At 40.8% G+C, this 26309-nt stretch overlaps 1 protein-coding gene across 3 annotated transcripts in view; it reads right to left on the reverse strand.

Moving 5' to 3' along the window:
• The window catches only part of TENM3 (teneurin transmembrane protein 3), a 582976-nt gene that overhangs the window by 4661 nt on the left and 552006 nt on the right, over window positions 1-26309 (reverse strand). For all 3 annotated transcript variants that reach the window (XM_030191520.1, XM_030191518.1, XM_030191519.1), the window contains 2 exons: window positions 16097-16393; window positions 8629-10240 (listed from right to left, as the gene is read on the reverse strand). In XM_030191520.1, the coding sequence (XP_030047380.1) occupies window positions 8629-10240; window positions 16097-16393 (1909 nt within the window). The remainder of the gene's footprint in view (window positions 1-8628; window positions 10241-16096; window positions 16394-26309) is intronic.

Raw genomic sequence — 26309 nt, forward strand, 5'->3', positions numbered from 1 at the left:
GCGATCATTTTCACAGTTAAAAATCATAAAAAATTATTTGCGATCAAGTATTTCGCAAGAAAGGCTTTTAAGCCTTGCTATGATTGCTATTGAGAATGATATGTGTGCCCAGTTAGATATCAAAGATTTAATTACTAATTTCATGAACATGAAAGCACGAAAAGCTAAGTGGTTGTAAACCCTCTATTTGTTGAGCAATCCCACAAAGATGCACTCCATCTTTCAGCTCCTATTTCCTTAGCATCTTGTGCCGGGGGGGGGGGGGGGGGGGGCGCCAACTGATAGTCTGCAGGGGGGCACCAGAGACCCTAGGCACGGCCCTGCAAGTGGCTGTCGGCATCCTCCCCCAGACAGTTCTTGGCAACACCCATTAAACAGCCAGAGGTAAATTGCTTGTCAAGATGATGTAAAACCACTTGATTTTTCTTCCTCTTTTCTCCAGGGGAAAACTTCTAACCTCAGGCTAACTGGAGAGTACCCTCTCTTGTTGCTTATGATTTAGAGTTTAAACTTAGGAAACAATATAAAAAAACAAATAGGAGTCCTAGTCTTTTCACAAGGTTCTCTTACACTACAAAACATTTCCACCATTGTTTTCTTCTTTATGGTTGTCACCTCATCCAGGTCAAAGCAAAGAGGCTGATCCAGCCTTGGTTTTATTCCACTGCATATAGAGCTCTAAATCTTTCCCTAAATCAAGTGAGATTTTACCTCCATGAAAGCAATGAAGCAAAAGCAGAACCAGATAATACTAACATACTGAATGGTGGCAGATGAAAAAAAAACCCCAAAATGATCTATTTTGCCCAGTTGAAATTCATGCACTTGTGCAAATACACAAATGAGTCTCCACATGAAATTCAACACTGATTTCTTCTCCCATCATCTTTTACTTCCTCTCTCCTCCCCATCACCCACAGTTCCATATTATCCTTCTCAAGATGCCCAAAATCTCTTTCCATTCTAGGCTGCCACATAGGATTTTTGTCATCTTCATCTTTGGTTCCTACAATATCAACATTTAAGTTACAAGATCAACACCCAGACTTTCAACCACATTAAAATTCAGCTTCCCTTTGTTTACTGTTTGAGTTCAACCATGCTTCCTCTGTGTAGGCCCCTAAGCTTTCCTGGGGATCCAAGTGTTGCAGTGGATCCCAATGTAGTGCCAATACTGCCTAAATGTTTATGTTTATTAAAAAATGTAATATAGCGCCACCATCTACCGCAGTGGTTCACAATAAAATACAATAAAACTGAAACAGAAAAGAACTCCATAATATTTAGGACAGAAATAGCCATACTAGAGTAAACATGCAACCAGACAGCTCTATTGAACAGGCCACCAATGATCAGCAACCTGTGGTACAAAGAGAGAAGTGGTAAACCAAAAGTAATAGGAAAAAAAAGATGAGTTTTTAAATGGACCTAAAAGCGAGAATAAAACTGTTCAGACCATAAGGCTGGGGGGGGGGGGGTCATTCCAAAGTTTAGGAGCATGAAAGAAAAAGACAGCATGGCGATTAGCTTCATAGTGAGCTTGCTTTGGGGATAGGAGAACCAAACGGTGTGAATCAATGGAATGAAGAGAAGGGGAAGTGGTATAAGGGATAATGAGAGGAAAGATAAGCTGGAGAACCGGAGTGAAAAGTTTTGTGAGTTAAGACAAAGAATTTTAAACCAGGAATGATATTTAATTGGAAGCCAGTGGAGTGAAGATAAAAGAGGAGTAACAGAATCAAATCTGTGTGCTTTACAAATAAAATGAGCTGCAGCATTCAGTAATGTCTGCAGACGACGGAGTTGAGAGTATGGAAGTCCCGCATAAACCACATTAGTCAAGAAGTGATATCACAAAGGCTTGCAAAACACTGTGTAAGTTAGAAAACAAGAAATTTTGAAATCGAGCGAAGACGCCTCAGATCAAAGAAGCCACGTTGAAGAACAGAAGAAATATGGGAAGAAAAGGAAAGAGCTGAATTGAAAACAACACCAAGATACTTAAATGAATCTATAGTGGGAACTGGCGAGTTAAAGACTGTTGTGTGCTGGATTTTAGGCCCTTCTGTTCTCACACTTATGCCAGTATTTTTTGAGTGTTTAATAACAAATGATTAGCGGAGATCCAATCAGAAATTGCATTAAGACATTCTTGTAAATGACTGAGATATGGGTATAAAGGAGACTTGGGACAAAGCAGAATATTATCAGCATAACTAAACAAATTTATGTTAAATATCTGAATCATAGTTGTGAGTGGGCTAAGAAAAATATTAAAGATCAGAGAGAAAGAATAGACCCTTGAGGAACTCCACATGATAAAGGGAAATCAGCTGACTTAGAAGAATCAGTGACCACAGAAAATGACTGAGAGGAGAGAAATGAGACAAACCATGATAGAACTGTGGCAGAAAGACCTAAAGAAGCAAGATGAGATAGAAGTAAGCTATGATCAACCAGGTCAAATGCTGATGAAAGATCTACTGAGACAAGGAGATTGACCTTACAGGCATCAAGGTTGGAATGAAGTTCGCTTAAGAGTGCTGCTATAGTAGTTTCAGTACTATGGTAATTATGAAAGCCAGTTTGCCAGGGGAGAAGAACAGATAACAGAAGCCCTGGTTACCTCAACGCCAATCAGTGATGGTTAGCCAGTGCTTCATTCCCTTCGATCATACAACAGATCTACCTATGTATATCTCAGGCTTATTTGAATTATGTTACCAATTTTATTTTGTTTTCACCACTTCCTGCAAGAGCATATTCCAATAATCTACTGCCCTTTTCCTTCTTTCCAACCTAACAGACCATTGGAAAGAAATGATAAATAATGGATTAAAATGCCTGTCCCAAAAAATAACTCTGAAAATTTAATGTAACCGAACCAAATTTGGCATTGGGGGAAACCAGCAGAAAGATAAAAACAAAGTAAAAAATAGGTTAGATTGAACCAGGAATTTCAGAGAAATACCGTCCAAAATGTGCAATGAATTTCTATGGGAGAAGCGAGTCCAGCTTCTGCAGCACAGAAACACTGATACACATAGAATTTCTCATTTTAAACTTCCTCTACCATCTTCTCTGCTCTTCCGGTCATAGACACACACATGTAACCAACACAGCTATAGCTACACACCCATGCACACACCAACAAAACAGAGACACACTTATTCACTAGTGATAGAGAAACATAGCAGTATCATTTGCAATGGGATACGGGCACCCTGTGGTTAAAATGTAAAATCTGTTCTTTGACATCTGTTGACATCTAATGGTTTCACACGTTACCAAATTTGGTTTCATTTTACTACTATTCTTTCCAAACCAATAGAATGCTTGGGCACTGGTCATGCTTTCTCCACTTATTGTAAAAAGTACTAACACTCTTGGAGCTTCATAACATGTCCCCAAATTCAATGCTTCTTGTCTGTTCAACAAGATTTGCTTTTGCACATTAATACTTTGCAGATACTTATATCTTTATTATGTTTCCCATCTCCCCTCTCTTCTAAGGGATACATACTAAGCCTCACCTCATTAGGACTTTGGTGCAGACACACACCATTTTTGTTGTCTTCCTTTGGATGACCTCTAGCTTTTCTATATCCTTTCTGAGTATTCTAGGTCAGTGTCTCCAATGTATGGAAATCTCTCTCATGAATATTCACTTTGGATATTCTGAAAACCAAACCTGCTAGTTGTAGGAGAGGACTGCAAAACACTGTTCTAGGTGAACCTCACCAATGACCTCTACTAATACATTAACACCTCCTCTTTTCTGTTTATTATACTTCTCCACCCCAGCACCCTTTGGGCTCTGGCAACTACCTTATCACACTGATTTACTGCCTTGAAGAGGGATCAGAGTTCACATCTAAAAAATTGGCACTGAAAAAAATATAATCACTAATGTACCAATGGGGTATCACTCTGTTTTGGTTTCACCGTTATGCTCCCGTTATGCTCTCATACTTTATTTTTTAGAAACCGCTGTTATAGTATTTTTTTTATATGCTGTGACACAGGTGATCAACGTGACGATATATATCTATGTTTTTGTGAGAGCTCAGTAAAACTTATGTTGCTGAGGCTGGACTACTGAGAAGCAACATATAACTCTAACATCATTGCACCCTCAGCCCTCCCTACCTCCTTACACAAAGCTAATTAATTGTGATGTCATGAAGCAGTGAACTTAGAGGTTCAAAGAACCTGTTGACAATAATAAAAACAAATACTTAGCTTCAGGGTAGTAGCCTCCGAAAACAATCCGTGCTCATGTGAAAAGTGCAGTATAAAACTGTACTGGATCAACAGTTCAGTTGAAAAGAGGATATACATATTGAACCGTTGATCCAGTACAGTTTTATACTGCACTTTTCACATGAGCACGGATTGTTACCGGAGACTACTACTGAGAGCATACCCAATCACCTGAATACCCAGCCCTGAAGCTGCTTCAATCCGGCTTTCGCCCCCTACACTCGACAGAAACGGCACTATCTAAAATCTGCAATGACCTGTTCCTTGCCAAATCCAAAGGCCACTACTCCATCCTCATCCTCCTTGACCTATCCGCTGCTTTTGACACTGTCAATCACAATTTACTTCTTGCCACACTGTCCTCATTTGGGTTCCAGGGCTCTGTCCTCTCCTGGTTCTCCTCTTATCTCTCCCACCGTACCTTCAGAGTACATTCTCATGGTTCTTCCTCCACCCCTATCCCGCTCTCTGTTGGAGTTCCTCAGGGATCTGTCCTTGGTCCCCTTCTTTTTACACCTCTTCCCTGGGCTCCCTGATCTCATCTCACGGTTTCCAATATCATCTTTATGCCGACAACACCCAGCTTTATCTCTCCACACCAGACATCACTGCGGAAACCCAGGCCAAGGTATCGGCCTGCTTATCCGACATTGCTGCCTGGATGTCCAACCGCCACCTGAAACTGAACATGGCCAACACCAAGCTTATTGTCTTCCCACCCAAACCCACTTCTCCTCTCCCTCCACTCTCTATCTCAGTTGATAACACCCTCATCCTCCCCGTCTCATCTGCCCGCAACCTCGGAGTCATCCCTCTCCTTCTCTGCGTATATTCAGCAGATAGCCAAGACCTGTCGCTTCTTCCTCTATAACATTAGCCAAATTCGCCCTTTCCTCTCTGAGCACACCACCCGAACTCTCATCCACTCTCTCATTACTTCTCTCCTTGACTACTGCAACTCTGCTGCACGTCTTATCTTCCGCCTGGACCGATATACTCATATCACCCCTCTCCTCAAGTCACTGCACTGGCTTCCGATTAGGTACCGCATACAGTTCAAGCTTCTCCTACTAACCTACAAATGCACTCGATCTGCAGCCCCTCCCCTACATCTCTACCCTCATCTCCCCCTACGTTCCTACACTTAACCTCCGCTCTCAAGACAAATCCCTCCTTTCAGTATCCTTCTCCACCACTGCCAACTCCAGGCTCCGCCCTTTCTGCCTCGCCTCACCCCATGCTTGGAATAAACTCCCTGAGCCCATTCGCCAGGCCCCCTCCCTGCCCATCTTCAAATCCTTGCTCAAAAGCCCACCTCTTCAATGTCACCTTCAGCACCTAACCACCATACCTCTATTCAAGAAATCTAGACTGCCCCAACTTGACATTTCGTCCTTTAGATTGTAAGCTCCTTTGAGCAAGGACTGTCCTTCTTTGTTAAACTGTACAGCGCTGCGTAACCCTAGTAGCGCTCTAGAAATGTTAAGTAGTAGTAGTAGTAGAAAAAGCATAACAACTCTAGTATATTCATAAGAGATATTTGCATGTACTGCCTCCACTGCATGCAGATCTCTTTCTTGAATATTCATTGTGGATATCCCAAAAACCTGACTGGCTGGGGTGCCTCCAGGATCAGGTTTGGGAACCACTGCAGTAGATGTATTACTGCACAGAGAGCCAATGTCTGAAAAGTTCTGCCAGGAGACACTTGCCAGGGAATGGGATCAAATGAACTTGTCATGCTCTCTCTCTACTGTAGTTTGTTAGTTTCTTTGTGTGTGGGGGTGGGAGGATGAGAGATGGTGAAGCAGAATATGTAGTATAAGTGCATAGTGAGTGCATTTCTTCTCTAGCAAGTGCAGTTTTCCACCTCACCACAACATATCCTTATCTCTCTCCTCTACCACATTTCAGCCCTTCACTATCTTCTCCTCTAAGCCCAACTCCTTCTTCCACACATACTGTCTCTTTCACACTCTGCTAACATTCTGAGCCACAACCAGGGCAGAAGACCACTCTCTTCCTGTGTCACTGAAGTGGCCCAAAATGTAGCTGCCTCCTCCTGAGTAACATTCAGGGCTTAATGCATAGTTACCTTGCTCATCAGAAAAATCCATGAATCCCAGGCAAAAGGATAAGTGGATTTTTCAAACCCTGCACAAAGCTATACACTATTTTTTAATGAGATATTTTCCAACATGGCATTCATTTTATCTCTTTTACTTTTGCTCTCCATGTATATTTCTAGCTTCTACCTTCAGAAAATAATTTCGATTTATGTTGGCTTTTCACAGAACCAGGGAGGAAGAGGAGAAAGAGAAATGCTAGGAGAGAGGAGTGTCTAAAAATTAAAACTGACTCAAACTAGCCTCACTGTATCTACAGATGTGTAATTATACCCGCTTCATGAAAGGATTGCTATGTTAGTGCACTTGAATATGTAAAAATAAAAATTATGGGGAATATTCGGCCAGCAGTGGTCAGTTTTTTTTTCTTTAACACTGGCTGCTGCTGACTGAATTATCCTTTGATGTTCAGTGCTGGGGACCTATCTGGGTAACTGGTGCTGAATATCTGGGCAGTTGGCGACCTGCCAGAATTTACCAGGTACTGCCAATATTCAAAGGTGATACTCAGTTACCCAGTTAACTCAGAATAGCCTTTTTTGCTATCAGTTGGAGTACTGAATATTAGCGATGCCCAGGTAACGCTAGACTCTGCCCTTGCACTAAGCAGATAGTGTCGTGGTGGCCTTTTCAAGATTTTCAGTAACCAAACTGGTTATGTGCTGAAACTCCGGAGATTACATGGAGGAGAATAATCGAACGGGGCTGGCCATCTATAAGGGCGGCCATCTCTATTAATGGCCCCGTAAAGCGGCGTACCCGACTGTATTATCGAAAGAAGATGGCCGGTCATCTTTCATTTCGATAATACGGTCAGGGCCAGCCAAATCTCAACATTTGGGCCGCCCTTAGAGATCGCCAGCGTTAGAGATGGTCGCCATTGGTTTTCGCCAATAATGGAATCTAATGGCGGCCATCTCAAAACCGGCCAAATCCAAGCCATTTGGTCGTGGGAGGAGCCAGCATTTGTAGTGCACTGGTCTACCTCACATGCCAGGACACCAACTGGGCACCCTAGGGGGCACTGCAGTGGACTTCAGAAATTGCTCCCAGGTTCATAGGTCCCTTACCTTGTGTGCTGAGCCCCCCAACCTCCTCCAAAACCCACTCCCCACAACTGTACACCACTACCATAGCCCTTAAAGGGTAATGGGGGGCACGTAGATGTGGGTACAGGGGGTTTCGGGTGGGTTTTGGAGGGCTCCCATTTACCACCACAAGTGTAACAGGTAGGGGGGATGGGCCTGGGTCCGCCTGCCTAAAGTGCACTGCAGTACCCACTAAAAACTGCTCCAGGGACCTGCATACTGCTGTGATGGAGCTAGGTATGACATTTTTTTGGGGGTGGGAGGGGGTTAGTGACTACTGGGGGAGTAAGGGGAGGTGATCCCTGATTCCCTCTGGTGGTCATCTGGTCAGTTCAGGCACCTTTTCAAGGCTTGGTCGTGAAGAAAAAGGGACCAAGTAAAGCCAGCCAAATGCTCGTCAGGGACGACCTTTTTTTTCCATTATCGGCCGAGGCCGGCCATCTCGTAACCACGCCCCCATCCCACCTTCGGTACACTGCCGACAAGCCCCCTTGAACTTTGGCCGACCCTGCGACGGAAAGCAGTTGAAGCCAGCCAAAATCTGCTTTTGATTATTCCGATTTGGCCAGCTTTAGGAGAAGGCTGGCCATCTCCCGATTTGTGTCGGAAGATGGCCACCCTTCTCCTTTGAAAATAAGCAGGATAGTCAACAAAAGATAAGAGAGGCTACTGCCTGGTTATCTCCTGGTGAATACTGGCTTATATCTTTTTATTGGACGCGCTCAGTAATGTGTCATCTCCATACCTTTACTTTACTGTCACATGCCGATAACCTTATGCCTAGATGACTCTATACTAGCTGTTTCTTCATTGACCTAACGAAGGGAGCACAGCTCTCAAAATTTAGTTCACAAGTGTACTGAGCTAGTCCAACAAAAAAGTATCACCTACAAACTTGCTTGTCCACCCTATCGTGAAATGCAAAGCAACAATGGGAAAACTTAACTACACCAAATTTTGGTGCTTGATATGGGTCGATAAGAAACATGTTTTTGCTTCCTTGCTAAAAAATGGTGTAGGTAGTATTGAATGCTGTATAACAGGGCTTCCAGATCTGTAAGGCATACACATTGAAATTCATGGTAGTTCATGATGTATACGTAGTAGACAAAAGATCTACAATATGATATGTATTTTCTTGATCTTATTACCTGTAATGTAGTCCTTCACATCATGTATTTTGCTAGCAGGATTGTTGTTTCTAAACATATATAAATTAAAAGGAGCTGGATCCTTTCCAATCTTTTTCCATATTTCAATGTCAGGTGTTGTCCAGCGTCCTGCCAAGATATCATAATCTTTTTCTCCAAAGTGGATGAGCTTGGTTAATGGGTCATAGAGCCCTCCATGAAATCCTATTACCAATTGAAAGTCAGGATTTGAGTCAAAATAAATCTCACCATAAGCAGTGTACTGAATTTGTTTAAGCATGAGGCCGTTGCTACTGAACACTGCCAGAGGTGTTCCAGCATTGTCTGAAGCAATGTAAAACTCCTCTCCATTGCTAATCTCCATGGCAAACAGGTGTCCTTGAAGGTCATAATAAAGGCAGGTAATCTCAGAACTGGAATGGTTATACACATGTGTTATCCTAGTTGGATAATTAAGATCTGCATAAAAAAACTGGAGATGCTTGCCAAGGCTGGTTTTGCTGGAAACCCGTCGGCCAAGTCCATCATAACGGTATATCACTGTCCATCCACTACCTTTACTATAAACTCTAGTTAGAAGGCCCTTTGAGCTGTATTCATAGATCTCAGTGCCGCGCTGACGCAGGAAACCATCTTCGTCTAATCGATACTGTACATCACCCAGTCTAGTGATCCTGTCTCTCAAATCATAGCGAAGAGGAGTCAAACGAGCACTGCTGCTTGGATTGAGTAAATGAAGGTTGCCATTCAAGTCATAGTTGTATCGCCACATGATTTTTTCATTGAGATACACAGTCTGGAGCTGTCCATCCACATCATATTCATAAGCATATTTGGTGGTGTTTGCAAATGGTCCAATCTTAATCTCTCTTTTGGTTACTCGGTCCATGTTATCATACTGTATTGTAATCCAGTACATTAGTGACCTCAGAATTTCATACTGAATTTCCTTTATGCGGCCATGAGCATCAAAATGCTTTGTGTATGTCATTGCAGCTGTAGAAATTATCTGGTTAATATCATAATATATAACTCCAAATTTTCCAAACTGATCTACCTTTCCAGAAATATCATCAAACTGGTAAAGCTCAATGGGCAGAGGGGTTTCATTAATTACACCTTGCATGCTAGTGACTCTGAAGCTATTATCATAGCTGTAGTCAAATCTGGCATTTACCATCCCATCTTCATTAAAGCGGAAAATCTGCCTGTCAATCAGTGGACCAATTTGCCTGTATCTAATGGTGCAGATAAAGCCATCGCTTTGGAGGTTCACTGTTTTCAGGACCCCTGCTGTCTCATCATAAGTAAAACTAACTCTTGTGCTATCATACAGTATTTCTGAGAGTTTTGTTTGCCTTCTGTACTTGAACAAGACCCTTCGACCTGTTCCTAAGAAGGCAGTTTGTAAAAGTTGTCCTTCTTCATTGTAGTCAATGATAACAGAAGCATTGCTTTCAGGCGGATTATATATGTTCCGATAATAGCCAATAGAGCGAATAGTTTGCATAGTGTGACGAGCAACGCTGGGCATAGTAATGGCAGAAAGTCGATCCAACATATCATATTCAAAGATGTACTGCCGTTGGCTGTGAAGCAGTAAGACCATCGTCTGTAAGAGAAAAAGAACATGCTGTTATGTGTCTGAACAAAGCTTAAGACATATTTTATGAAAACAAAATTTAGGTAAGCCACTTGAGAAATTTTCATAACTGAATTTTCCTCGGCTTTGTATATTAGTGTTTGTCTGCTTAGTTTCTTAATGTGCTTGGATGCTTAATTGCCAATGGCTTTGTAAATTAGCAGCTGCAGACTTGTGAGGAAGGGGAAAGCCTACATGAAAAAGAATTTATTTTATAACTGCCACACAGGCACCTATGTGTCTTTATAAAATATACACCAAGAGCTACTGCCAATAGTGCACAAATTCTCATGCAAAAATGTCCACCTTTAAAATATTACCCTCACAATGTGCTGCTTCTTTAAGAGTATATTCTTTTCCTGCCAGTGAATTTTGACAGAAGGGATTGTTTTTAGAAGCAGTATTTCAGCAACACCTAGGAAATGGATACTCTCTTTAATACGATAATACCTTCACGTAATATTTTATTTATATATTCATATCAATATTTACCTCTGTATTTACATTTTTGCTTAAAGTATAGCTACGCTGATCATTCAATTATGAAACTTAAATTTTGTGTGACTCTTCGAGGCTCTTACGATGTCAGCTTATGTTAAATCTGCCTTGTTACCAGTTGGTGCATCATGGTAATTACAGATAGGACTCTAGTGTGATATGATAAATCACAGTGTCAGATATTTCTGCACCATTGTGGGGGAAACTTTTAAACTAACCACACTGGGAAAAAGACTGTGGGGCCGATATTCAGACCACGGGAGGGAGCCCAGCTAACTCCCGCAGTCAGTGTCAGCCTGGAAATTCAATGCCAGAACGTTTCCGGTGACTGGCATTGAATATCAGGTTTATTTTTGGCTGGTTTAAACTTAACCAGTTAAGTTGATATTTGGAGATAGCCGGTTAAGTTTAAACTAGCCAAAGGCCCAATGTGGTCGCTTATAATAGCCAACTGTGTGGTGACTATTTGGGGATAGCTGGCTATATCGTGCAATACAACCTGTTATCTCCTAGCTGCTAACCGAGAATATTCAGCAGGGGATAGACAGCTATCTCCCACTGAACATCGCCAGATAGCTGGTTAAGTGTAATTTAACCGGCTAGGTGCTGTTCCTGGTCGGATAAATGTTTTTCAATATCGGGAGGGTGTACCCTTTTTACCTATTTCTGAAGATGACAAAATATGTGCACTCTCTCCTTGATACTTGACACAGGTATAAATTACATGTGGTCACTTGCACTTGCTTTTCTGTGAGTAAAATGCCAGTTGAAAGTGTGCATGTAAATTTTAAAATGCCATCCATGCATAACACCAAGAAACGCCTGGTCTTAATGTGGCTAAAAATACACACATTGGGAGCAATTCTATAAAGGGCACCAAAAACGTAAGATGCAGTGCGCTGAGCACTAATTCTCTAATGACATCCTGGTACCCGGGATAAGCCCAATATTCTCTCATAGAGGACAAGATCTGAACTAATGCCAAGTTGTGTCTGTACCCCAACCAGGGGACCTGGGACACTTACTATAATCAGAAGTCCCTCAAGAGGATTCCAGACCCTGAGACCCTTGAAATTTAAGATGCCTAAACAGAGCCCAAGAAGAGAGTGCCTGACAGAATTGTGTCCTTAGAACAATTATGGGTACCCCTCATGACCTCACTCATGGGACTGACCCCCCCCCCCCCCACCACAGCACGATAGGGGGCAGTCCTCGATCCTGAAAGGAGCAAAACATAATCCTCCCAAGATTTGATGAACCACATCCTGCTGCCAAAATTGCTGCCATTTCTGCTGAATAGTGAGATACTATAGCGAGAACAGAGGCATTCCTGAATGCTGACACTGAAGAGATGACGACTCTGGGGAATTCCGTGGGTCACCCAATAGCTCCCCTGAAGCTCCTGCATCAAATGTGGGGCTGTAGGATCTGGCAGCTAGAACAGTGACCTCTCTGGAGTTTGGAGGTCCTGTAAAGCCACTGGTGAAATGAATACTATACACCATAAAGTATTGTTTTGCTCCTAAAGCAGCCCATTGAAGGTGCAACATGGTCATGCCAGGTACGTTTATTTTGACCAAATTTGTTTCCATGACTTCTCTCCATGTTTGTCCACAGGCAAAAGAAACAAACAAAAAACCCCACAAAAAACAAACAGAAAAAGATGCCTCTAAAAATAGTCACTGGTCGAGTTGCCCACCCTTTAAGCTGCAAGAAGACCTGAGAAAGTCCCAGGTTTTAATTTAGGTTAACAGCTGCCACTATAATATAATCCCCACTGCCTGAGAAACATATTTTTTGTTTTTGAAATCCTGCTACAACAGTCTGACCTGCTGGAGACAGAGAGATACTGACAGGAACCTGGTTGCACTACCTGTTTCACTGGGATGTTATTAGGATTTTCATTTCTTTCTCTGCCTCCATATGCTGGTAAGGGGACATAACCCAATAATCTAGACTGGTCTAGTTGGATAAAAAGGATTGTGAAATTTTATGGAAATAAATGCTGCAATGCAAAATCATACAAAGGAACTCATTAACTAATCGTGATTCATGGATGAAATTTTACAAGTTTCATTACTAAGGCTCCTTATTTGTCCTAATATTTTTCTTTATCTTTTCTTGGCAATTTTTATTTATACCTTGAGTATGTCTGCACCCTTTATTTTAGTTACATCTCCAGTTGTTTTTTTAAATATCTTTCCCTTGACTTCACTGTTCAGTTGTTCTTGTTACATTCATATTCTGCACATGTCAATTTGTTTTCATAAGGAATTTAAGCAAGAATAGCATACTGGTACATCAATTTACTCTGTTAGGATAGAGATGGATAAGTAGGAGAATCTTTCAAAATTCTCAGAAATGAAAATAAAAACCAGAATAAAGACTAGAATATTAATGATCTGTTACTTCCACTGACATGAAAAAGTTTGCTGCCACTGTTGCTTTTTTCACTTAACAGCAATAAAAGCAGGAAACTTGCACTAATGGCATGATGAGTGGAGCGTAACATGGGTGATGATGCAGAAAATGGTATATTTAGCAGTATCATAGACTACTGATGGCTTGTTAAAGCTTGCAGTGTTAGATTATGCAATGAATTCGGAATCTCTTACAATCTTGTTAAAAACTATCCTACAGTTTATTAACACAGAATGCAGCCCAATAATGAGGCTCATTCTGTAAAAATATTAACCTAGGGGAGAAGCCCACAACCTAGCTGTTCAATATTTCATCCCATTTTCCAGTACCTGATTGTAACTTGCCTTGAGCTACTACTGAAATAAATGTGCCAAGTCCATACAAATAAATGCCACTTATTACTTCTACAGTGTTGCTAAATATATTCAGCACTGTACAGACATTGCAATGACAGACTACAATTTACTTTAGTTTGGGATACACAAACCAATTTCATAACATGAAAAATTTGACATTCACATTAGTCTCAAATTAGGTTTTCTGAATTTTGGTATGCTATCATAGGCTCTTGGTTTGAAGATGTAATATTCACTACAATCCACATGAACTATTGCCTTCTGAAGAGTGAGAGTTTCTGTAGACCAATAAAGATCATATTACATTATTCTATATTCAAACAGCAGCAGAATATATCTTAAATGATGCCATTTGTATACTTGGCTATGCCCCATCTAAATAATAACAAATAATGAAGTCAAAGCCTGCCATTCTTCACTTAGGAGCCCTTTTACCAATCAATATCATCATGGATTTGAAGACTTCAGATGTGTGGTTTTACAAGCAGTTTACCGTTCCCCACGTGGAAGAGATTACCGCCGAGTCCTTTTGCAACAAGAACAAAAATGGATATTTAAATTAGGCTCTTTGGAACCATATGGTTTGAACTCCCGTGTAGAGCGGTGTCATTTTTTCTGAGTTCCCGATAGGCACATTTTTCCTGAGTTGCCTACTGGCAGATCTTCAGATGGTGTCTGACGTCACAATAGCTATATCATGCAGATCCAGTGCGCTTGATCAGATGTTGAGGGGAACCCAGTAAAGAGGAGCTGTGGTTGTTCCAAGTACAGTTAACGTTGGCGCTTATATACTTGTGAATGAATAAGTCTAGAGATACTTTTTCTGTACTGGCATGTGTTTTTGATTTGTCAGCAGATCAGCCCCGCGACCGAGACCCTGAAGCAGCAGCGCGAAACGCTGGCCATCGTTGGCTCGGGACTAGAGGGCGAAGATAGTACACCAGAGCACTCTATGTGGCAAAGAGATCCCCAGACCAGTACTGACTTTAAAGGTAAGTGTCGATATTCATGCTGAGTGCAATATATTAAGAATATTGTAAGCACATTACTTTTCAAGTATAAGATCTTTAATATATAACTGACAGGAAGTTGTTAGCAATTTTTGAAGTTTTTTTGGCCAATGATGAAGAGAAGATCATAAAGATCTGTTATAGCTCCGATAGATTTAAAAAGTATCTAGGAGCTCTTTGAGGCCTTTTTCCTTCCTGTAAGAGGTCATTTTTTGGTTAGTGGAAATTCTCTCTTTTTGAATTTTCTGGCGATAGGGGCTCATTTGAAAACAGAAAAACATCTAAAAAGTGGCATAAAGTAGCATTTTGACACTTTTCTTAACAAAACATCCAAATCTGTATTTTCGAAGCCCATTTCCAGATGTTTTTCTATGCAGTTTGTCTGCAATGCATCCAAATCTTAAGGGGGTATGTCGGGGGCAGGATTTGAGCATTCCTACGATCTAGACATTTTTCACCATAACACAGTAACACAGTAGATAAGGCAGATAAAGATCTGCATGGTCTATCCAGTCTGCCCAACAGATAAACTCATTACATATGGTACATGATATTTCAGATGTATACTTGGTCTTAATTTGTCCTTGCATTTTCAGGGCATAGACTGTAGAAGTCTGCCCAGCCCTGTTCCTGTTCCAAAACTTCTGAAGTTGTCATCAAAGCCCCTGAAAAGCTCCACTACAGCCCATCCAAGTCTATTCAGCCACGACCAGGGCACAGAACGTAGAAGTCTGCCTAACACTGGTCACGATCAGGGCACAGAACGAAGAAGTCTGTCTAGCACTGGCCTTGTTCTCTAACTTCTAAAGCTGAATCTGTCGAGCCACGATCAATGCACAGACTGTAGAAGTCTGGCTACTACTGACTTTGTTTCTCCATTACCAGTGTTGCTACAAAAATGTCCAGGACTAAAACTAAAATGATTTGAGCTAGACCTGTTTTAACAATGACTAAGCCATAAAAAAGTGCCCTAAATGATCAGATGACCACTGCAGAAATAAAGGAATGGCCCCTTTACTCCCCCAGGGGTCACTGATCCCTTCCCACCCCCCCAAGATGTAAAAGAAATGGTACATACCAGCCTCTATGACAGCCTCAGATGTTATAGCCAGTCTACTAAGAATACTGGCTCCTGCTGTATCTCAATGGCTTAAGTTTGTGCGTTTTTCATTTGGACTTTTTTTCTTTTTTCAAAAATGGACCACAAAGATAAATGCACAGAGCACAAAAACATCTAGCAAGTGGCAATTTTCTAAAAAAAGACAGACATTTTGCTGTTTTGAAAATGGCTATATTTGCTATTCTGATTCTGGACGTTTTGAGCAAAACATCCAAAGTCGGACCATGTAACTTTGTAAGTCTATGTGCTTTGAAATGAGCACCTTAATTAATAAGAACTGAACTACGAATAATTATCCCAGTACTCGAGAGGAATATACATCATAAATGTCAATTATAACCTTTAGAACCTCACTGAAGGATGCATTTAAATGAAAATAATTGACTTTACATGATACAGTTGATTTCATACTATACCTCACCTTTTCAAGGTATGTGTAACTCCACGTCTTTCCATCAGCAAACAATCGAGAGACAATCCTACCCTGACCGTCGTAGTCTACCTTTTCACTAGTAGTTCCTCTCTGGATGCTGGCAATTTGACCTGTAGATGAATAGGTAACATTGACGGCCATAAGCTTGCTGCTTGGTAGCCAGAGGGTTGGATGCCCTGACATGTCATAAGCAATCCTTAGTAGGAATTTACGGTGATCATCATAGATTTTCTCTGTCCTTGTGGTTCGATCATAGTCAACGGAGAGAAGATTTCTGCCATTTACCTTTCATAAAACAATAAAATGGTACAATAAATCAAGCTGTTGTAATACTAGTCACTTAATGCGTCTCAAACTATGAACTATTGTTTAAACACCATTTACTATGATTGATTCTCTTTGTCAGGAAACTAATTTACTAACTTCTTGTATAAGTGCAAGGTATTAGATTAACTGCTGTTTTAAAAGGTTTCATTAAACACAGAGACAGCCTGGCATTTGTTCAACATATTTTAAATTAAGTTCTTTTTGAAGTTTAGTCAACTGTTAACAAAATGCAAAAATGTATTAATTGAAAAGTTCCAGAATCATGTGCTTCTCATCTGTACAGGAATTATGTGCCATTCATCTGGTATACAAAAAGGTTTATTTATGCAACCCTACAATGAGGGGTAAGATATGGTTTAAATTGATTGGTAACACAAGCATCACATGTAACTACTGTACCTTGATCAATCTTCACCAACTCTTTAAAAACTAAAGGCAGAAAAGCTGAATTCAAAACCGTTAGCAATTCTCAAATTCCGTACAATACAACAGAATTATAAATTGTAGTCAAGGTTCCTTGTTTTTCATAAAAAGGGTTAGAAAATAGTGCAGCCCTCTTTTACTGTGCATTATTTCTATTTTCTGTTAGTTAGCTTAGCGGGGTTTAAAAAAGGTTTGGATAACTTTCTAAAAGAGAAGTCCATAAGCCACTATTAAGTGGACGTGGGGAAATTCCACTGTTTCTTTCTAGGATAAGCAGCATAAAATGTATTGTGCTGTTTTGGGATCTTGCTAGGTACTTGTAACCCGGATTGGTCACTGTTTGAAAGAGGATGTTGGGGCTTGATGGACCTTTGGTCTGTCCCAGTATTGCAGTGCTTTTTCAGTCGTTAAATTGTGGGAGGATTGTGAAAAATTATAAGAGGACCTTACGAGACTGAGTGTCTAAATGGCAGATGACGTTTAAGTGCAAAGTGATGCATGTGGGAAAGAGGAACACGAATTATAGCTACGTCATGCAAGGTTACACGTCAGGAGTCACGGACCAAGAAAGGGATCTAGGTGTCGTCGTTGATGAAACATTGAAACCTTCTGCTCAGTGTGCTGCTGCGGCTAAGAAAGCAAATAGAATGTTAGGTATTATTAGGAAAGGAATGGAAAACAAAAATGAGGATGTTATAATGCCTTTGTATCGCACCATGGTGCGACCGCACCTCGAATATTGTGTTCAATTCTGGTCGCCGCATCTCAAAAAACATATAGTGGAATTAGAAAAGGTGCAGAGAAGGGCGACAAAAATGATAAAGGGGATGGGACAACTTCTCTTTGAGGAAAGGCTAAAGCAGCTAGGGCTCTTCAGCTTGGAGAAAAGGCAGCTGAGGGGAGATATGACAGAGGTCTATAAAATAATGAGTGGAGTTGAACGGGTAGATGTGAAGCATCTGTTTACGCTTTCCAAAAATACTAGGAGGCATACGATGAAGCTACAATGTAGTAAATTTAAAACGAATCTGAGAAAATGTTTCTTCACTCAACATGTAATTAAACTCTGGAATTCGTTGCCAGAGAATGTGGTAAAGGCGGTTAGCTTAGTGGAGTTTAAAAAAGGTTTGGACGGCTTCCTAAAGGAGAAGTCTATAGACCATTATTAAATGGACTTGGTGAAAATCCACTGTTTCTGGGATAAGCAGTATAAAATGTTTTGTACTTTTTTGGGATCATGGATGTGGGGAAAATCCACTGCTTATTTCTAGACATAAAATGTACTGTTTTGAGATCTTGCCCGGTATTTGTGACCAGGATTGGCCACTGTTGGAAACAGGATGCTGGGCTTGATGGACCTTTGGTCTTTCCCAGTATGGCAATACTTATGTAATACTTTTTACTTCATTTACATTTTCTTTTCTCTCTACTCTTACTTCTCCTCTTCTGCACATTCCTTATTTTGTTCTACTTGCCTCTTTCAGTCTATGTTCTCAACTTCCCTGTCCTGTTCTCTGTTCCTCACTCAACATTCTCTTCATTCTGTTATTCCTCCTAATTTTTCTTTTACTGACTCTCACTCTAACCTGCTGCTGCTTTCCTTCAACTTTTTCTTCCCCTGCTTATCTTCCTTTAATCACCTCACTTCCTACTTTTCACCCACTTGCCTCTGCTGTTTCTCCTTTGCCTCTCTTTCACCTTCTTCCCACATACAGGACTGCACTCTCTACCTGTCACTACTTGATGACTCCTCCATTAATCAGCTAGTTTTCTCTCTCTGCTTCCAGTTACTGACCTTCTTTTTCCCTTCCAATCAACCTCTGTTCTCCTTTCTCACACCTCTGTCAAACAAACCACCATCTCCTCCCCATCCCTCGTTTTTCCATTTAAGCATCTTCCTTTTCCCCTCTCCCCCACTTTCCTCTATTCCACCGGGCCGCTGTCTTTCTTTACCCATCCAATGACTCTCTTTACCCCTATACCAGCTGTTGATCATTTTCTCCTACCAATTTCTGGCCTATCCTACCTCACCCCACTCCCAGCTTTTGGCCATTTTGTACACACAACTGAATAGTTGGCTGATTCCTTCTCTCTCCTTTCATCATGCCCACCTAAATATCCTTGCAAGCCACTATCGTTTCCCCACATCCCGATTTTCTCATGCAAGCGGCCTCCTATCCCCAGAAGATCCCCTCCACTCTGTTTGCTGGTTGCATCCTCCTTTGATGTGTTTATAGCATCTGCAGCATCTCTATTATTCTCTAGTTCCTCTACAGCTAGTTGTCATGTGGTTTCTTTTCTGTGAACTGTGAAATGCCAAGACTACGAGTCCCTTTTACTTAAATGTGTTAAGCCCTAAAACGTGGTTAGCGCATCAAAAAAGTTGTACCGCAAAATGCGTTGAAAGTGTTTTGCAGTAATTGCCTGTTAGCATGGAATTTTTTGGGGAGTGGGCCTGCCATGGGTGGGGAATGGGCATGGAACTGTTATCCAACTAGTGTATTCTGATTAGAGCATGCTAATTGGATAACACAGACAATGTGGGGACACTTTTCACCTTCTAACTAGGAGGCAGTAAGTGCTCCTTTGTTAATTTCTTGCCAAGTCCTGTGTTCTAATAGAAACATTAGTGTGGGACCTGCAAAAAACAATTGTTTATAAAGCCGTAAATACTGCCGCAGAAAATCTAGGCTTAATGCACAGGAAAGTCCTGTGTTAAGCTTAGATCTTAATGTGTTTTAGTAAAAAAAGGCCTTAAGTGTTTTAAAATAGCTAAATATTTCTGAGAACAAAGCATTATTTCTGGTACTGTATGGTTCACAAGAAGTAGAGTTGTAGCAGTGCTTTATAGCCTAGGAGCGGAAAAATAGCAGCAGCAGCAGCAACAAATGTAATCAGTGGTAAAAACTGAGTCATCAGCAGTATGAGTGTGTTGACAGAGGAATAGGAACACCATGGGCTAGAGAGCTAGAGACTCCAACTATCACAGCTAATCACTTCTATAGCACTATTAGACAATGAAGTGCTGTACACACATATAACAGGAAATCTCAGACTTACAATCTATTCAAGATGGATTTACAGGATAAATAAGAGATTGAGAAGTTTCATTTATTCTGGGAAATGATTAAAAACAACATTGGTATAAAATAGCAGAATAAAAAGTTAAGATTTCAAATCAGCCCCCAAGAGCTGGGCATTTAGCCTGAATTTGAACAGAACAAAAGAGGAAACAGAATGTACCAACTTAGGCATTCTAGGTGTACAATGCAGCAAGGTGGAAAGATTAGATTCTGGAGATGGCAATGGAGGAGAATGACAAGAGAGCTTATAGAGGAGAGGTAATGAGAAGTTACAGAATGAAAGCACTTGTAGGTGAGTAAGAGAAGTTTAAAATGTATACAGAAAGGGATTATGCGAATAAGTGATAATAGAATACAATTGATACAGAAGGAATAGTTCAGTGGGTGACTTATGAAGAGCAGATTGCAATAGTCTAAGCGGGAGATAATGAGTATGCAGATAAGGGTACTGGTAGTGTGTTAAGAAAGGAACAGGCAAATTTTGGTGATAATATAGAACAAGAAGTGATATGTTTTAACAGTCTGTTGGATAACACAGAGAAAGAGAGAGGAGTCAAAGGTTATGAACTAGGAAGATTTGCAGGATGACTTATCTACAGAAACAGTGAAAGGGAGAAGGGAGGTGGGTTTAGGGAAAAAGATATGAAGCTCCTTTACCATGTTGTGTTTCAGACAATAATGGGACATCCAGGCAGCAATGTCAGATGTGCAGACTGAAAAGTGAGCCTGGATTTCTGGTATAGAGGAGTAGATGTAGAATACTTTGCTGGCTTATGACAGTATGCATCCCTATCATACAAAAAATAGCCTCCCTTTTGCTTAGTTTTTAAAGTATAGACGGATTTGTGACTACTGAAATACAAGGAGGCTTCAGAACATTTGAAGAATAAATTAATTGATAGGGGATACCCCCAAAAAGTGATTAAACAATCATATAAGCGAGCTTTATTTAAACATTGGGAGTTTCTGTTACAAGAGGATACAAATCAGCCATCTCAAGATTCAGTAATATCCTGTGTATTTAAATATATTAATATGTCATCTAAGATAGCAAAGATCACTAGGAATCATTGGAGTACTTTGTCAGTTCATGATATTTTCTCTCAAGCACAATATATGATATCTTATCCCAGAGGTACTATGCCATTCGGATTTTTGGACTAAAAGAGAAACTGTGAATCCAGGACATCAGAAATGTGACAAATGTGTGATTTGTGCTGCCACTCGAGACATCTAGATTTTGTAAAGATTATAATAAAATTTGGATCAATATTAAATGTTCCATTTCATGTATTTTGAAGGCAGTGATGTACTTGACTGTTTGCCCTTGTGGAATGAAATATATTGGTCAGACTAAAAGAATGCTGAAAACAAGACTGATTCAACATAAACATTGTGGAGTGGCCTAGTGGTTAGAGCACCGGTCTTGCACTCCAGAGGTGGCCGGTTCAAATCCCACTGCTGCTCCTTGTGATCTTGGGTAAGTCACTTAACCTTCTATTGCCTCAGGTACAAACTTAGATTGAGCCCTCCTGGGACAGAGAAATATCCAGTGAACCTGAATGTAACTCACCTTGAGCTACTACTGAAAAAGGTTGTGCAAAATCTAAATAAATAAATAAATAAATTGTATTACTACTGGCAAAATGGACATGCCTCTAGTTAGGTATTCCTCAAAGTTTCAACACACTTTTGAGCAACTTCAATGAATGGCTATTTTCCAAATTATGGAGAATGGTTGAGGAGACATATCAAGTGTCTCAAGTGTCTTCAAATCATGAGCAGCCAGATTGGCTTCTCTTCTTCAAGTTGGATTAAAAGAGATTCTGATCCATGTAGCTGGGGGATGGATATTCTGTGCAGTTTGATTGTGTCCCGAAACAATACTGCTACCCCTCCACCCTGTCTTCCTGATCTTGGTTGATGTTGGATGTTGAAACCTGTTGGGTATAGTTCAGCCAGTGGTAAACCCCCACTTTTATCTAGCCAGGTTTCACTTATTCCTAGGATGTCAAGATGCTGTTGAATTATGGCATCATGGATCACTGAGGATTTGTTTGCAGAAGATCTGGCATTCACCAATCCTATAGCTCCCAAGGGTGGTCTGGGGGTGCTTTGGGTAGCTTTGGTGTGACAATGAGGTGATCTTTTAAGTACTGTTATGTGAGCGTTTGACCTTTTGCACTTTTGCCTTCTCTTTGGTTTGTGGGGGTTATGATTTCCTCTCCCACACACCACTGGGATGCTTGCATGACACATTTTTGTGTCAGAAGCTAGTTAGGCAAAATTTCACTGGGTGGTGCTGCAATCCACTCTTTGGAGTACACCCTGTAGATCAGCAGTCTTCCTAGTTGGCAATGCAGGGTTAAGGCTTTAATAGCTGAAAGAACAGACCTTTTAAAGCTGTAAATTCAGACCAGGCCTGTGAGATCAAAGTCTTCCATCAAATAGAGAAATAAATGGCTGCACTTAGCATTTCTATGTGAAATTCTTGGAGACAGTGTATAGGTTTTCTTTAGTTTTAAGGAATCTAAAAGATTCAGAGTTATAGAAGTAGATTATGTAGTTAAAATAAATTTTTTAAACTCACGGATTGCAGGTATGAACTTTAGAGTTTCTGGTTCTGATATCCTTGGATGGTCCAATTGATGCAGGTTGCTGTAGGCTTTTTCTTTATTGTTCCAGAGGAAGGATAGGTGTAAATAAGGATCGAGCTCCAATCAGCATGAGGAGAGTTATTTAGGGGAGATAAAATTTCCTTTCTCCAGCCAAAAATAAATGGAAGAAGTTCCGAGTAAAATTGAGGACTGGTACCTCAACACTGACTGAGGAGAAGTCAGTAAAAGTTTGGATTGTAAATAAGCAGAAAATGTAGTTATTTAATCTAAGTTGCAGAGCCTGATGTGAACCCAGCCAGCCAGCCCAACCCTTTGAGAACTATAGCACTGAGGAGACTGAATGGACCTCTTGAGCAGGAGGCTTTCTATTAAGTTGGTATTCTTTTAAAATTTTGGTCAGGATTTGATATGTCTGATGTTAAAAAGGGGGCGGTTTTTTCAGTTAGCATTTTGTATACTAACTGTCACCATCTTGTTACTAAGCTGAAAGTTGTGCATGCTGGATTCCTCCTGAAGCACAGTTCGAAACACGGGGGACACTTATCGAGGATTGATTATTTTGTGATACAGAATACATATAGCTGGATTCTACAGATGGAATAAGTTTTAAAATTTCTCTGAAGTTTTTGTCAACAGCTAACTGGTTTGGTTACTGTGCACAATATTATCATGTGTTTTTTGTTTTTTTTGTCTTTTCAACTTCTAATGGACTTTAATAGAGAAGAGAACTGACTCTTTTGATTTTTGTATACTTAAAGGCATACCTGCTTTTTTTGTAATAGTTTTTTCTCCCCGTGGGAGTTTTCTGTTGTTGCTTTTTCAGGTTCCATTTAAAACTGGTGATAGTAGCCAATAATGGATGGCCATCTACGTTGGCTTTCCGTGACAGTTGAGGTTTCATTTGTTTAATTGATTCAAACTGTTCGGTTCTCTTCCATTACTGTCTTGGCAAAAATTATTTTATCTCCTGAAGATATGCAATATCAACCCTTTCCTTCTGCAGCCGAGAATATTTTCCTCTTAATATTAATTTCAAACTAACCATTAAAGAATACAGATAAGACAGGTTTTGAAAAGAACAAACCAATACTAGTATACCAAGCTAGGCCCCTGGGTGAAACACCCCAAAATGCATCTCCAGCAAAGTGGCAAACAGAGAAAACCCACAACATCCAAGGATAAAAGTAAAACAACCTCCTTCCCTCCTACTAAAAAGACCAACAACATCCAAACTCTCCCACTCACACTCATCACGTCCTCCCGCAGAACCTCCCACTGCCCCTTCACCCCCACAAATAGGCTGCTACAGTTCTATCTAAACCTCATTTCCTCCCCTAGCTGTATACTAAGGCACAAACAGCAAATACCAACATCTACAAGGAGAGCCCTCTCCCAAATAACTAAGGGGTAGCATCCCATTAGAGGAGTCTAAAATACTATTCCCACTATGCCTTGCAAAACATAAAATAGGAAAACAGTTCCAACAAACTCTTAACCAAAGGAATAGAACTCTATCTGCAGAACCACTGAAGCAGAAAACAGTACATTGTGGGGCAAGAAGGGAAGGAAATGTCCAGTCACCTTCACGAGGGGGACCCAGAAAAGGGGAAAAGACCAGAATGTGAACACATGGTCCAATACAAAGGGCTAGAGTACAGTGTACATAAGAGTGGTCTCAATATGATCAAATCCCTTGATGATGGCCCCCCAAAAATCCATCCTCCTCCCTCCAAAAGTAGAGTTCACCAACATATCCACAAGTAATCCACTGCCTTCACTGCATGCAAATCTACCTCATGAATAGTCATTGTGGTATCCTGAAAACCCAACTAGCTGGGGTGTCTCCAGGACCAGATTTGGGAACCTCTGCTCTAGTCCCTAGAGCCATATTTGCTGTGTCATGCGTTTTTCATGTGTGACCAAGGTGCAGTATTCTGCTAGCATTTAGTATTTGAGTACAGATCTTTGTTGCAGTCCTATTTGTTTCGTTTTCTTTTCACAGGGTAGTATATTGGTGCTTTAGGGCTCGGTATTATTATTTTCAGTGCTGCCTTTTCATGCATACGTTTGTACCTCTTTCTGTCCTGGGAGTTAGTGCTATTATATTTGGTACAGTGCTGAGTGTGCTTTTGCCCAAGTTTGTGTATAGTGTTTTGCAGTGGAGGGATTGTGTATTGGCCTTACTGAGGTGACATCAAAACATCAGAAAGGGTTTTAGAGTCTAAATTATGAGACACTGCCTCTTGAGGCATCTTTAAATACAGCTGAATAGTTTCCATAGGTGTGTTAGCTGAGGGAAAGTGGGGTGTAAAGAAAGACGAGAGGCAGACTGGATACAGGCCTCTGTGGAGACGTAGGCATCATCTATGAACATTTTTTTTAATCCACTTTAATTCAGTTGCCTAAGAGACCTATATATATCTACTGAAGGTTACACTGTTTAATTTTCTTGCCACTTTATTATATTTATAGACTGAGGTCCCATGCCTGGCCACACACGCTTTAGCCTGCTCGAACAGCTGAGCCACCGACCGCCTATGCGGGAAATGCCTCTGAATATTGTCTCTAATTGCCCATGTAAGAAGTGGGCAGGTCAGGGGCAGTACAAGGGGTGGTATTGGGGCAATATTCAGTGTTGGGACCCACATAGCTAACCTGGTCAAGTTAGGACAGCTCAAAAGCTGTCCTAACTTGGATGGGTTAGCTATGTGGGTCCCAGTACAGAATATTGGCTGGGACCCGTATAATTATTTTTCTATTCCACCCTGCCCTGCCCCTTCCTTCCAGGTAGCCCTCCCCTAGCCTTTGACACTGACATCCCCATCACCCTGGAACGTCCCAACTCCCCCTGGCTCAATAGAACCTCCCAAGGCTACCTCCTATCCATGGTGGTCCACTGGGTGCAAGAGCAAATTCCACTCATGCCTACTCCCAGTGCCTGCATCTTCATAATGGCTGTCAAACACTATCACCGCAGCCTCGGGTTTTCAATGTCATGGGCAGCCTGGAAGGAGGTGGGGGAAATTTTAAAAAAATTATGCGTGCCACAGCTGAATATTGCTTGGGACCTGCATAAGCTCCAGAGGCTAGCAGCAGGTACATTAGTCCTTGATATTCAGTCCCCATGGCTGCACATGGCCCAGCACTGAATATCTGGACTAATGTACCGGCGGCGGTCAGCATTTAAAAAAAATTCTAACCACTGCTGGCTGAATATTTGCCAGCTTTTATATAATTACTAGTATTGATAAAACTTATTATCAACTGAAGGAAATATTAGGGGCCCTGTTTACCAAGCCACGCTAGAGATGCGCTAGCATAACTAGAACAGCTAACCATGAAGATGCCCATAATATTCCTATGAGCGTCTACACAGAATGTGCTAATTTTTAGCATGTGCTAAAAACACCAGTGCACCTTAGTAAACAGGGCCCTAGATCTGCTGAAATAGTCAGACTGCAGCAGCTATAGTTTAATCACTAGCACAGGATAAATCTGTAATAACTGTTAGCTACATTTATGAAACTTAAAAGTATTAATGCCTCAGCTTTATACTACAAAAGAAAATTCTTAACTTTGAACTGAGCTGTACATAGTTTATTTAATTTATTTGAAAAATTTGTATACCGCCTAGGTGGTTTTGCATCTTGAAAACAGAACAGCGAGTATAAACCATTAGATAAAAATATGTAGAGTATATATTTCACATTTTGCTAGATTTCCATCCTCCTTCCAAGTGTGTCATAACTT

The sequence above is a fragment of the Microcaecilia unicolor genome, chromosome 2 (assembly GCF_901765095.1).
Source record: "Microcaecilia unicolor chromosome 2, aMicUni1.1, whole genome shotgun sequence".
In the NCBI taxonomy this organism is placed as follows: Eukaryota; Metazoa; Chordata; class Amphibia; order Gymnophiona; family Siphonopidae; genus Microcaecilia; species Microcaecilia unicolor.